Below are 13,475 nucleotides of genomic sequence, written 5' to 3'. Positions count from 1 at the left end.
AAGAGGGACCTTCCACCTCGGGACAGGCTGCAGGTGAGAGTTTTATGTCTGTGAGGGAGACCCATGTGTGTGTTCCCCCATGGAGCCATATGGGAGCCTGATGTGATGCTTCCTTTTGGAGTGTGATCAAATTCTTTGTTTGATTCCTATAGCTGAAACTGTGGAGGCAAGGCTGCGTGCGATGGAGGCCAGAGTTACTTCCCTGGAGGCTCAAGTGGCAGAGCTGAAAGGGGAGATTGAGCAGCAAAGGCAACAGAGGGAGGCGGAAGAACGTAGGTTATGTTCCCCACTGCCCAACTCTTCTCACACTGTGGCTAAGGCCACTTAAAAGTGTATGCATGTAAACTAAAGAAATTTGAAAATATGTGTGGCACTAATGTGTACTTTTTCTCCCTCCCCACACAGTTAAGAAGAAGGAGGATGAGGACCTCTTCCGCCGCAAAGTCCGGGGGTCCGTGGGAAGGTTGAGCAGGAGAGTGAGGGAGATGGAAGGGGCTGGGCAGGGGAGCAGTGGGACCTGAGTTTTGTTTCCTGTTTGTGTTTTGGGGTAGGGGTTGGGGGGGGGGCTCCAAGTTTCATTCCCTAATGTTTTTCCCCTGTTAAATGTATACTTTTGTTAAAAAAAAATAGGTTTTCCAGGGGGGTGGGGGGTGGTGGTGCTGGTGGGGCTCCAAGTTTCATTCCCTAATGTTTTTCCCCTGTTAAAATGTTTTTTAAAATAAAATGTTATTGCAAATTTTATAACAAGACTCCAGTGTGACTTCTTAAACTCGCACATATTTAACCCCACACCACACTCCTAAAACTCCTTGAACTAACACCCCTCCAACCTCCAACCCACACAGCAGTACCACAATATAGACAATCACTAGAGAGGCCGCTTTCGGCCTTGCAGATTCTACAGTAGGGTACACAGAGACAGAGTCAAAAATATAAACTTTATTCAACAAACAACAAAACACAGATAACATGAAATAGAAAAAGTGGGCAAAACTAGGAGGGGGAGTACTTGTCTGCTGGTTTTATTTTTCTCTTTCCGAGAATAGTCCTCCTTCGTGTTTGGGTGGAGGCATTCTGAGAGGGAGTCGGTGGGGTGGGTGCTGGAAGTGGTGGTGTTGGTGTGGGTGGTGGTGGGGGTGGTGGTGGGGGTGGTGGTGGGGGGGCGGGGGCGATTTGTGGAGGGTAGGCCCTTTCCATGACCACTACAGCCCTCTCCATGAGTCTCCTTATCAGTCGCACCTCCTCCACGCCTTCGCGTAGGATTTGGTTTGTCTCTCTAAGGACTGCCCTCAATTTTCTCCCCTCCTGGGCAATGAGTGTGAGCATGGCTTGGTCAGCGGCAGCGGCACGCCGTGACTCCTCATAGCAGTGCTCAAGGAGCCTCTCTCCCACGCTTGTCAAGACGGAGACGCGCCTCAGCCTGCCGCGTTCCCTCGTAAGCCTCTCCTCTGCTGGGAGCGCACCTCTAGGTGGTGGGCTGCCTGGAGCCAGGGGTGGTTCCTCCTCCTCATCTGAAAGAACCTCTGTTGGCAAAAAATGAGAAACAAAACTGTTAGTAACATCAATAAAGTCAAAACACACCATGGTGGACATGGTGTTCTTTTTTGTCCCCGTGTTTTCCTGCCAAGAATTTAAACAATCCCCGGCGAGCACATGGCTATTGTTTGTTTGCCCATGGTGTGCTTTTACTTTTGCCTACTTTCACAGCAGGACTCTCAACAATTAAAAGGGAGCACATGGTTAGTGCCTAGCGACATTGTCCTGCAGCTATGGCTCGAAAGGAACAGGTCATGCACGCTCACCATCTTGAATCTGTATCCGCCTGCGCCGGGCAGGAGGTCCAAGCACCCCAGGCTGTTCCTCCTCCTGTGTTCCGGGTATGAAATCTGCAAAAAAAGGAAAAAAAACAGATCTAGGACCAAAGGGTGGCAAAGCCAGCTTCAAAGCCTACACCAGCAACGCAGAGGGACTCTCTTCTTTCTCTTAGCAGTGCTGCTGCCCTGCACAAACAGAAAAGCACAAAGCAGTTAAAACAGCCCCCCCCCCTATTTTAACTAATACTTACCAATGTTAGTTGATGCCCCCGAATCACTATCCACGTCAGGTGCTGCTGGAGACTCGAGGGGCCCCGTCCCTGGCAACTGTGTCTCTGTGGACAAGAGCAGAAAATAGTGAAAAATGAGCAAGCATACACCATGAACCACAAAGCAAGCTCCCAAAGTAGTGAGCCAAAGTACTGCAGAAGGCCTATGGGCGAGGCATGCAGCAAATATTTTGGGGCTGTTGGTTAAACATGACCGTTTCAAATACTAACCACATCAAGCACTCCACAGCCAACCATCTTTTAAAATCTTTTAAAAATTAAAATTAAATGATGAAATCAAAACCGTTTCAAATAGTAAACACAGCAAGCACTCCACAGCCTACCATCTTTTAAAATCTTTTAAAAATTAAAATTAAATTATAAAATTAAAACCGTTTCAAATAGTAAACACAGCAAGCACTCCACAGCCTACCATCTTTTAAAATCTTTTAAAAATTAAAATTAAATTATAAAATTAAAACCGTTTCAAATAGTAAACACAGCAAGCAGCCTACCATCTTATGCGTTGCAACGAACTGACGAGAAAACGATGCCCAAACGTCAGAACACACATTTGCTCAAAAGGAAATATAAAATAAAAAGAAAATCACTTACCGGAGGCAAGGGGCGTTTGCTCAGGAGCCTCCTCTGGCTCCCCAGGAACGATGGCGATGAGGTCCAGCGTTACCGATTCCGCGGCTCGTTGCTGGACGGGGGGTGGAGGGCGAAAGCTGGACGAGGTGCCCTCGCCGGGATCCTCCTCAGCGGGTGGTTCCTCGACCGGGGCAGCCGGCTTCCGAACCACCTTAAGGCTCCGGCCGACGCGCTTCGGCCTGCCGGATCCTTCCCCGTCTCCGTACAGCTGGCGCTGCTCCTCGAAGTAGGGGCAGGTAACCTTCTCGTTGCCGGAACCCTTATTATGGTTCACGGCACGCATATACTCTGCCCTCATTGTCTTGGTCTTCGACCGGCATTCAAGGCCGGTCCTGTTGTGGCCCAGGGCGCGCATCTTAATGGCCACTTGTTCGAATACCTCCCTATTCCTGTGGGAGGACTGGAACGCGTCCTGGATTTTCTCCTCCGAGAAAATCCCGATCAGGTCCCTGATCTCCGCGTCCCTCCAAGTTGGGCCACGGCCGGTTGCAGGGACGGACGAGGCTTGAGAAGACGATTCCATGTTGCTTTCGCTAGTAGCTGAGCAAAATGGTGGTGGAAGGTGCAGGGTGCAACGGATCATATACCTTCCCGCACACAAAGACAAAGGGACTAGCCGGCTCCTGATTGGTAGAGGGCAGTAGGGGACACGCGCATTGGCCACATTAGGTCACATGTCACGTTCAAAACTCCTCGCGCGGGAACAGGATCTGCTCCTAATGGCCAGATTGGCGCCCTTGTTGTTTGACTTAACGCATGCGCTGATTCGTTTACACGAGAGAAGAGCAGTTTGAACATGCAGCGGGAGCCATTTTAGGAAAATGTCCGCCATTACACAAACGCATGCCGGTGTTCAACCGAGAGCAAGTGCGGCAGTACTCGGCAGTTCCCCAATAATATTCACCAGCCACAGCATAAATCAACCAAACATGACATGTTACTGGCGTACGTTCGTTGGCACGCTCAGAGGAATGTTTTTTAAAATGAACGGGGGACGGCGACTCCGCTTGCCGGAGGTATAGCTGCCAATGGAAGGGGTTGTCCGCACCCAAGCACAAGCACGCACCGGGAACCACACAAAGACCCACTACACATAAGCCGCCCCTCATGATATCACCTCGAATCATGTCTATTGAACCCCTGTAAGCTAAGCAGGAGACTGCGAGCGGCGACCGTTCGTTGGCACGCTCAGAGGAAAATTTTTTAAAATGAACGGGGGACGGCAACTCCGCTTGCCGGAGGTCTAGCCGCCAATGGAAGGGGTTGTCCGCACCCAAGCACAAGCACGCACCGGGAACCACACAAAGACCCACTACACATAAGCCGCCCCTCATGATATCACCACGAATCATGTCTATTGAACCCCTCTAAGCTAAGCAGGAGACTGCGAGCGGCGAATGTTCGTTGGCACGCTCAGAGGAAAATTTTTTAAAATGCTCCCTGTACGTTGACTCCGCTAGGACTGGCCGATGGTAGACGGGGTTTTAAGCTTTGGGCAAATTTTGGGAACGTGACGGTGTGTGCCACTGTGCTTGTGAAAAACTCTTGTGGTGTCCGGGCAGAATTTCCGAAAGTAATCGTGCTTGAAAGCCAGTCGCTGTCCCGTTGCCTCGTAGATCCCCGCTCGCTCGGAGAAAAAAAAAATGGCGAACAGTTCGCCGGAAGTTTGGAGGACAGGCTCGGGAGGAGGGACTTTGAAGAACCCGCAACAATGGTAACGCACAGGTCTTTAGCGCTACTGTTGCAGATTGGTTGCAGGAGTGTATCGCTATCCGGAGGGTGAATCCAGTTTTCTGGATTCCCCTAAAAGCGCTACAACGAAGCGCTTTTGGCGGGTCGGTTTCAGGATTGTTGCAGATCGTTAACGACGTCGTGCGTTATGGCAAATTAGTAGCGTTTTCAATCAGCAACCATTGTGCTATTTTTAAGCCGTGGGAAATGCCCCCGAGTCTTCCCCACCCCACCTTCACAGAGTAGTTCAGCAGTGGAATTGGCTGCCTAAGGAGGTGGTGAGCTCCCCCTCACTGGCAGTCTTTAAGCAGCAACTGGAGATACTTATCCAGGATACTTTAGGCTGATCCTGCATTGAGCAGGGGTTGGACTAGATGGCCTGTATGGCTCCTTCTAACTCTAAGATTCTATACAGAGGCATTATAATATTGGCTGCTTTATTTTCAATCCCTTTCCTAATAACTCCCATCAGAAAGTTTTCTTTTTTCAGCACTTCAGCACTCTGGGCTGACCTTTTCATTGCTTCTCCTATGACCCCAATATATTTGTCACTCTCACTATCAGCAAGTTCAGACCCTCATTAGCCAGTACTTGAAGTTAGGATTTTTTGTTCAGTATGCATCTCCTTAGATTTGCCTTCACTGAACTGCACTGGCTACATCGTTGCAGACTCACCCAATTTGTGGAGATCCTCCTGGAGGTCTTTGCAGTTGTCCTTACAAAGCAGTAAGTTTCCAGGGCCTGATGATATGCGCTACAAAATTCTTTGAGAACTCAAATGTGAGATTGTTGATCTATTAACTTGTATTTGTAACTTGTCATTAAAATCTGCCACAATATCAGAAGACTGGAGAGTAGTAAATGTTACAGCAATATTTAAAAAGCGATCCAGAGAGGAACAAGGAAATTACAAGTCAGTTGATCTAATGTTTGTCCCCAGCAAATAAGTATTAACTGCAATCAAAGATAGAATTATTAGGTATGTAGAGAAACATAGCCTGCAGAGGGAAAATCAGCATGGCTTCTGCAAAGAGAAATCCTGCCTCACCAACTTTTGGAGTTCTTTGAGAAAGAGCGGCTGCGAATTAGCCCGGCTGCCGTTGCTGTGGCGGGAGTGGGCCAAGAAGACATAAAGGCGTCGGGCCTGCCAGAGCGTAAGCACCCCAGCTGGCGTGCTGGGGCAGTGAGGCAGGGGGCGGGCTCAAAGACGCTTGTTATAAGTGCCTCGTGGCATGAGCTCACCCCCTTTGCTGCCAGTAGAGCCGATGGACAGTTACCCACCCTCCCACCCTGTGCTTGGGTTTGGGTAGTTCTTCATCACAGCTGTGGAATGGGGGCATGAGGTAGAGTATTTTGGTCAGGGACCAGTCTGCATACTGGGACACTGGGGTTGGGAGTCTCAATAAGAGACCGGCTAACACCGAGCGTGGCCTGCCCGGCTGGGAAGGTCAGGGGCTCAGAGCCAGGAAGTAGGGATGGTTGAACAAGGTGGACGCCTGGCAACCATTAAACCGTCCTCCTCCCAGCAGAGGGCATTCAAGGAGCAATGGATCCTTCCTCCCAGCTGGGAGGAAGGGGGACCCAGGGTGCCTCTTGAGCCCATGTTAGCAGCCGGACAGTTGTGTGGGGAATTACTCTACACCTCGTGCCAGGCCAACCCTAGTTTCTGGGTTAGTTAATAAAGCTGTGGCCTTGTTGATGCAAAAAAAAAGTTGTGTTGCATCTTCACTGGCCACATGCCACACTGCCAGGCAAAGTCATCAAATACCTAGATAATGGTGACCCGGAAGACATACATTTGGACTTTCAAGAGGCTTTCAACAAGGTTAAGGGCTCCTGAATGCGTTTAGCAGTCATGGGATAAAAGGATGGGTCTCTTACAGTTTAACACTGATTAAATGAAGGATAGTGGTGTTTTCCAAGGAATGTTATCAGAGCCAATGCTACATAATTGTTCATGAATGATCTGGATCTAGAGGTAAGTAGTATAGTGGACAAGTTTGCAGATAACATAAAAATGTTCAGGATAGTGAAAATCAAGCCCCATTGTGAAGAATTTCAAGAGGATCTCCACAAACTGGGTGAGTGGGAAACAAATCATGGGGCCAGTGTAATTCGGTGTAGATAATGAACAAAAATTGAACAAAAATTGAACAAAAATTGAACAAAAATGTCCAACTTCAAGTGTAGCCTAATGGGCTATGAACTCGTTGAGACCACACTGGTGGCGCCGCTCTAGGCCACCACCAGTTCATTGTGATGGAGCAACATGCCCCGCTGGTTCCTGTGTCCCCATGGGGAACCCTTTTCAGCAGTGGACCCTGTCTGCCCTGATTTCCAGATCCCCACAATGCAGCAGGGGTGGGAATGTTCAGCCGTGCAGGGGGGTCACGGAGAGGGGGGTTATTTGCACGAAGGGGGATTGTATAACAACGGAATCCCACCTTTATGCAAATAAAAATATGCCCCATTCAGCCCTCAAGCACTGCAGAGCCAAATAGGACATTTCTTGTCCTTGCCAGGATGCTGTTAGCAGGGGAAAACCAGCTCTTCCCCATTCAGGCTCAGCATGGCCACTGATGACACCAGCAGCAGAAAAGAGAATGCAGAAATATCTGCATTCCCTTCCCATAGGGCAACAGAGGGCTTGACATAACATGGAAGCAGGGATTAGCCCCACTGCCATACAAGTGCTGGCCCAGCCTCCCCCCCCCCATGTGGAATTGGCCTGAGAGAAGAAAATATCTTGGTGTTGTGGTAGATAGCTCAATGAAACTGTCAACCCAGTGTGCTGCAGTGGTGAAAAAGGCAAACACTCTGGATTTAACATTGGTCTTCCCACAAGAAAAAGCTGAAGAGTCTAGCACTTTTCAATCTAAAAAAAATAGAGAAGGTTATCCACTGAATTTGATGGGTAGTAGATTCAGGATGGACAAAGGGAAATACTCCTTTACCCAATGAGAGATTAACAAGAGGAATTCACTACCAGAGGTTATAATGATGGTCACTTTCATTGTTGTTGTTAGGTGTCCGACCCATCGTGACCCCATGGACAATGATCTTCCAAGCCTTCCTGTCCTTTCATAACTAGCACTAAAAGAGGATTAGATAGAGTCAAGGAGGACAGGTCTATCAGTGGCTTACTAGCCATAGTGAATAAAGGGAATTTCCACATTTAGAATCAGTACTAGTGCCAGAAACCAGCCTAATGTAAAGGCCTCAGCCTCTATGCTCTGCCTGGACCTCCAGGGTACCAAGTTGGCCACTGTGTAAGAGTATCTAGCAGGGCTCTTCTTGTGTTCTTATATCTCAACGTTTACAGAGAGATTTTCAATGCTTTATTGTTGTTGTTACAGATTCCCCAAATGCCTGATTTTAAAATATAAACAATCACATGACCATGGGAATACTTAAGTATGGTTTTTCTCATGAGATTTAATATCTCTATAGCAGCATACACAACAAGAGCTTGAGAACATTAAGAGAAAAGATCCAAGAAGCAGGGAATCATGAATAAATACGGTGTGGATACTTAATCTGAGAAAGATTCTTATGTTTTATCCATTGCTCCATTCTATTGGTAAATTCCTTGTTTCTGGTATTCCAGAGTCATCTGACTTTAGCCCTCCTGCCGATGTTTCATATAAGTTTATTGTTTACAATTTATCTATCATAAGACTCATTCCATATCTGTCTTCAGACAATAAGTACAAATAAATTAAGTAACGCTGGTGTCGTGGTTCGGTCCTTGGTGGCTTGGGAACGGGACCGAACCCCGCCATCAGAGGCGCCCGCGATCACGGAGGTAGGGCATGGTGATCATAGGCAAGCCGGCAGCTGGGCGCCCCACCCGATCGTTGAGGTGGCAATGGCCGCTAAAGAACCTCAATGTCCCCCTCCACCTTTTGACAAGGGCCCGGAGATGGCCCTTTGTTCCAGGAAAATGGGCCATCAGGAACCCCGGAAAACCTCGCATATGTGCATGAGTCATGATTGTATCAGCATGTTCCCTCCGCAAGTACTGGGTGGGGCAATACAGCCTAAGGAGGTGGGTTTTGTATAAAAGGGAGCTTCCACCTGGAGTTCGGTGGAAGCTCTTACTCCATACCAGCGGACTCCACGTTGCTGAAATAAAGCTTGTTCCTGTTGTATCATTCACCAGGCCTGGCGTGACGTTTTCTTCAAAGGGGCACCCTGTTTTTCAGTTAGCAAGCGGGTTCCCGACATCGTAAGAGCTTCCCACCGAACTCCAGGGTCGGCATCGCATCCGAGCGCTTATCGGGACGGATCCAGAGATGGCGTTTTCAAGCAACGGGGCGGTCTCGACCCCCACGAACCCCGGGAACATGAGTTTAATGTCCCCGGGAGATTTCCTCCGAAAATCGGGGGGCCAGGAGCAGCTGTCCGGGACCCCGAGACCCTCGGCAGCGGCGGCCAAGGGAAGGCGCCGGGCCATGGGTTTCCCAAGCACGGCGGGGAGCGCGCCGAGGTCTGGGGGGTTGGCCCCAACCTGGGACACCCAGCTGAGGCAGGCGCTTCGCCCGGTAGGACCTGAGGAATCCCTAGAGGACCTGCGGCGGGCCATGGCGGACTTGGCCAGGCGCTTGCAGGCAGCTGAAGCCCGTGAGCAAGCTCGGGCCGGGCCCGGGGGGACTGGTAATACAACGGCGGAGGGGATCGCGTCGAGTGAGGACGTCTCCAGCGACGAGGACGAGCCCGGTACTGGTGAGCGGGCCCCGGACCCCGACCCGGAGCAGTTTTCAGTCCCGAGTAGGCGAGACGGCCAGCGGAGAGGCGAGATAGCAGAGGATCTCGGGGGAGCGGGTGAGCCGACGGGGCGGCGAGAGCCGGACCAACGCAGGAGCGACGTGCAAGGCAGGGAGCGGCACGGCGTCGTTGGGCAAGTTGGTAGCCGGTGGAGCGGAGCAGGACGAGACGGCGGACGCCGAGAATCCCGGATCCGGAGGGGGTCGGACTACTCTCCAAAACGTTCCCCCCCAGAGCTTAAGGCGCGTTTCGACGGGACGCCGGACGACCTCCCGCAGTTCCTCCTCCACGCGCTGACGCATGCCCGGAGGTATGGAGACCGGTATGAGGACTCCGAGGACTTGGTCTGGGGGGTGGCATCGTGTCTCCAGGGCAAGGCGGGTCAGTGGTACCTAGGGTTGGCCGAGCGCGGCGACCCGGCAACTCGGGACCTGCAGGACTTCGTGGTCGCGCTCCGCCGACGATTCCAGGACCCCCAGGCTGAGGACAAGGCAAAGAGTCGGATCAAGGGACTTCGACAGGGTACTAGGGGGGTTATGGACTATATAGACATTTTCCGGAGGGAAGCAGGCAAGGTGTTCTCCTGGAACGAGGAGACCCAAATCGAGTACTTCCGGGAGGGCCTTAACCCGAAGCTCAGGGAATGGGCCGTGATCAAGGGGACGGAAGAAGATCTGTCTACACTGGAGGGGTGGTGTTTTGTGGTCGCCAAGCTGGAAGCCAGCCTGGGTTGGGCCGCCGCACCCCCCCGGGAGGCCAAAGGCGGGTCAGCCGAGGCGCCGAGACCGGGCCCCGACAACTCTCGCCCCAAACGACCCCCGAACCCCGAGCGGGAAAGGAGACGCCGGGAAGGTCTGTGCCTGAAATGCGGGGGGTCAGGACATTTCGCAGCAGCGTGCCAACGGCAAGGGGGGGAGGACCGCGGGCTCTCCCAGGGGGGAGGTGCGACACGCCCCCAGCAGGCACGCCGGGCGGAGGACCTCCGCAACGAACCGGGAAGCGCCCAGGCGACGGGAAACGGCCAGGACCTGCTGTAGACGGCGCCGGGCAGCAGGTCCCGCGGTGCGAGGGAAAACCCCTGCAGCATGAGGCGCGACCTCCGAACGTGGTAATTTTAGAGCTCCGGAACCCGGAGAACGGACTAAGTTGGGTGGGGGAGGCTCTTTTGGACTCTGGATGCGACCACAGCATGGTCCACCCCCAGATAGCCCGGGCTTTGGGGCTACCGAAGCGCATTCGGAAGGTTCCCCTGGTTTTCGTCCAGATGGACGGCAGCCCGATTCAGGGGGGACCTTTCGGGGAGGAGGTGGGTCCTATCGCCATCCACATAGGGGACCACCAAGAGCTGCGGTGGCTGATCCAGGTCCCCGTAGCGGGATATCGGGCGGTATTGGGCCTGGATTGGCTGAAGGAACACAACCCCGTGGTGGACTGGCGGGCGGGGACCCTGAAGTTCGACTTGACGGTGGGTGCACGGCATCGGGTCCCCCACGAGAATTCCAGCCACAAGAGGACGGCGGCGCGTCCCAGGGGAGCGGCGGCGGCGCAGCAGGAGAAACCAGAGCCCGAGGTCCCGCCAGAGTACCGAGACCTCGCAGCCGTTTTCAGCGAGCGGGAAGCGGACGAGCTACCCCCACACCGCCGCACGGACTGCGCTATCAACATCCCAGAGGGGGCGGTACTACCCAAAGGGCGCATCTACAAGATGAGTGAGGGTGAGCTCAAGGACCTCCGGGAGTTTTTGGATAAAAATCTGGCCCGAGGTTTCATCCGGCCCGCTTCCAGTCCCATGGGAGCTCCAGTCTTGTTCGTCCGGAAAAAGGATGGGTCCCGACGGCTGTGCCAGGACTACCGGGGCCTCAACGCCATCGCAGCGGGGAACGCTTACCCCCTCCCGCTGATCCCGGATTTGCTGGCCCGGCTGGGCAAAGGGACTCTGTTCACTAAACTGGACCTAAGGGAGGCGTACTACCGGGTACGCATCCGGGAGGGGGATGAGTGGAAAACAGCGTTTAACTGTCAATTGGGACAATTCGAATTTAAAGTGATGCCGTTCGGCTTAAGCGGGGCACCTGGGGCTTTCATGAGTCTAATTAATGAGGTGTTGCAGGACCTTCTGTTTCAGGGGGTGGTGGTTTATTTGGATGACGTCCTGATCTACAGCCAAGATCCCCAAGAGCACGTGACCCTGGTGAGGGAGGTGTTAAAGCGCCTGCTGGCAAACCACCTATACGTGAAGCTGGCTAAGTGCGAATTCCACCGTCCCTCCCTGGACTATTTGGGCTACCGCATCTCAGCCCAGGGCATAGCTATGGACCCCGAGAAGGTGCAGGCGGTGCTGGCCTGGGAAAGGCCCCGCACCCGGAAACAGCTACAAAGCTTCCTGGGGTTTGCTAACTTTTTTAGAGGCTTCATCCCCAGATACTCCTCCGTAGTGGCTCCCCTCACGGACTTGCTAGGTACCAAGGGGAGAGGTCCTCGCGCCACGCGGCCCAGCGCAGCGCTCGGCTGGAATGAGAAATCGGAGGCAGCGTTCCTGGCCCTCAAGCAAGCTTTCGCGTCTGAGCCCACGCTACTGCACGTCGACCCAACCCAGCCGATGGTGGTACAAGTCGACGCCAGCGACGCAGCAGCCGGGGCGGTTCTCCTGCAGCGAGACAAGGCGGGACAGCTGAGGCCGGCGGCCTACCTCTCACGAAAATTCGCCGAAACGGAGCGGAACTGGTCTACCTGGGAGAAGGAGGCGTTTGCGATTAAGTTCGCCCTCACCGAATGGCGGCATTGGCTGGAGGAAACAGAGGAGCCGTTCGAGGTCTGGACAGATCACAAGAATCTGGAGGCGCTCCGGCAACCGCGATCCCTGAACGCCAAGCAGATGAGGTGGGCGGAGTTCTTTTCGCGGTACAATTTCAAGCTTGGTCACATCCCCGGCAAAGAGAATTTCCTCGCGGACGCCCTCTCCCGTCTGCCGCATTATGGGGAGGGGTACGCTCCCTGCACCAGGTCCGTGTTTGGCGAGGAGCAGCTGGGACGGGGGGTCGTCACTAGGCGGCGGGCCAGGGAGGAATGGGAGCCCGACCCGGCGACCGCCCCGCTCCGAGACCGCCTAGTGGCAGCCTATGGGGCAGACGAGGAGCTGGCTGAGCTCCGGGACTCTTTGATTTTGGACTCCGGTCTCTGGCGGAGGGGGGAGGCTGTCTACGTCCCGGAAGGGCTACGACGGGAAGCCCTCAGCCTCTGCCACGATGCTAAGACCGCCGGGCACTTCGGTTTCGTAAAATCCTGGAAGTTGGCCCGGCGGCGGTTTTGGTGGCCCAGTCTGCGGCGGGACACAAAAGCTTACGTCAGTGGTTGTCCTGTCTGCCTGACCTGCAAGCCGGGGGTTGGCAAGCCGAAAGGTCTGCTGCACCCGCTCGAGGTCCCGACCCGGCCGTGGTCAGTGATCTCCATGGACTTTATAACAGACTTGCCTCCCAGCAAGGGGAAAACGGTGATCTGGGTGGTGGTAGATCTATTTTCCAAACAGGCCCATTTCATTCCTTGCGCCAGTGTCCCCAGTGCTTCACAGTTGGCTCGGATGTTCCTGGATCACGTGTTCCGACTGCACGGGCTGCCGGACAAGGTGATTTCCGATCGGGGCTCACAATTCGTGTCCCGGTTTTGGCAAGCTTTCCTGCGCCTGTTAGACATCGAGCAAGGGCTGAGCTCCGCTTACCACCCCCAGACGGACGGGCAGACCGAGCGGGTTAATCAAGTACTGGAGCAGTACTTGCGGTGTTTCGGTTCCTATCATCAAGACACCTGGGTGCCCCTGCTCCCCCTGGCCGAGTTCGCGTACAACAACGCAGACCACAGCAGCACGGAGATGTCGCCTTTTGCCGTCGTCTACGGGACAGACCTGAGACACTTCCCGGAGCTTGGAGAGGTCCCCGCCCGGGAATCGGCCGACCTTCGCGAGTGGGGGAAGCGTGCCGGGAGCTGCTGGAAGTCGCTGCAGGAGCAGCTCCACAAAGTCAAGGCAGCGCAGAAAGAGGACGCCGACCGGAAGAGACGACCAGCTGAGGAGATCCGACCGGGGGATCGAGTTTACCTTTCCACCCGGAACCTACGGTTGAATTTGCCCAGCAAGAAGCTAGGCCTTCGGTTTTTGGGGCCTTTCGAGGTCTTGGCCCCGATCAACGAAGTTTCGGTCAAGCTCAAGCTCCCCAAGAACCTCCGGCACATCCATCCCGTCTTTCAC

General features: G+C 53.6%; 1 protein-coding gene across 1 annotated transcript; it reads right to left on the bottom strand.

The window, feature by feature from the left end:
* Window positions 1–700: 700 nt before the first annotated feature.
* Window positions 701–4,633, bottom strand: LOC143829682 (uncharacterized). The gene is made up of 4 exons (XM_077320940.1): window positions 2,699–4,633; window positions 2,066–2,149; window positions 1,803–1,886; window positions 701–1,523 (listed from the first exon to the last, which is right to left on the bottom strand). The coding sequence occupies exons 1-4, from the start codon at window positions 3,318–3,320 to the stop codon at window positions 994–996; spliced, it is 1,320 nt and encodes a 439-aa protein (XP_077177055.1). The 5' UTR covers window positions 3,321–4,633; the 3' UTR covers window positions 701–993.
* Window positions 4,634–13,475: the final 8,842 nt, after the last annotated feature.

Source organism: Paroedura picta, chromosome 2 (assembly GCF_049243985.1).
Source record: "Paroedura picta isolate Pp20150507F chromosome 2, Ppicta_v3.0, whole genome shotgun sequence".
In the NCBI taxonomy this organism is placed as follows: domain Eukaryota; kingdom Metazoa; phylum Chordata; class Lepidosauria; order Squamata; family Gekkonidae; genus Paroedura; species Paroedura picta.
The sequence above is the reverse complement of the archived record's forward strand: the minus strand, read 5'-3'. Positions and strand labels throughout refer to the sequence as shown.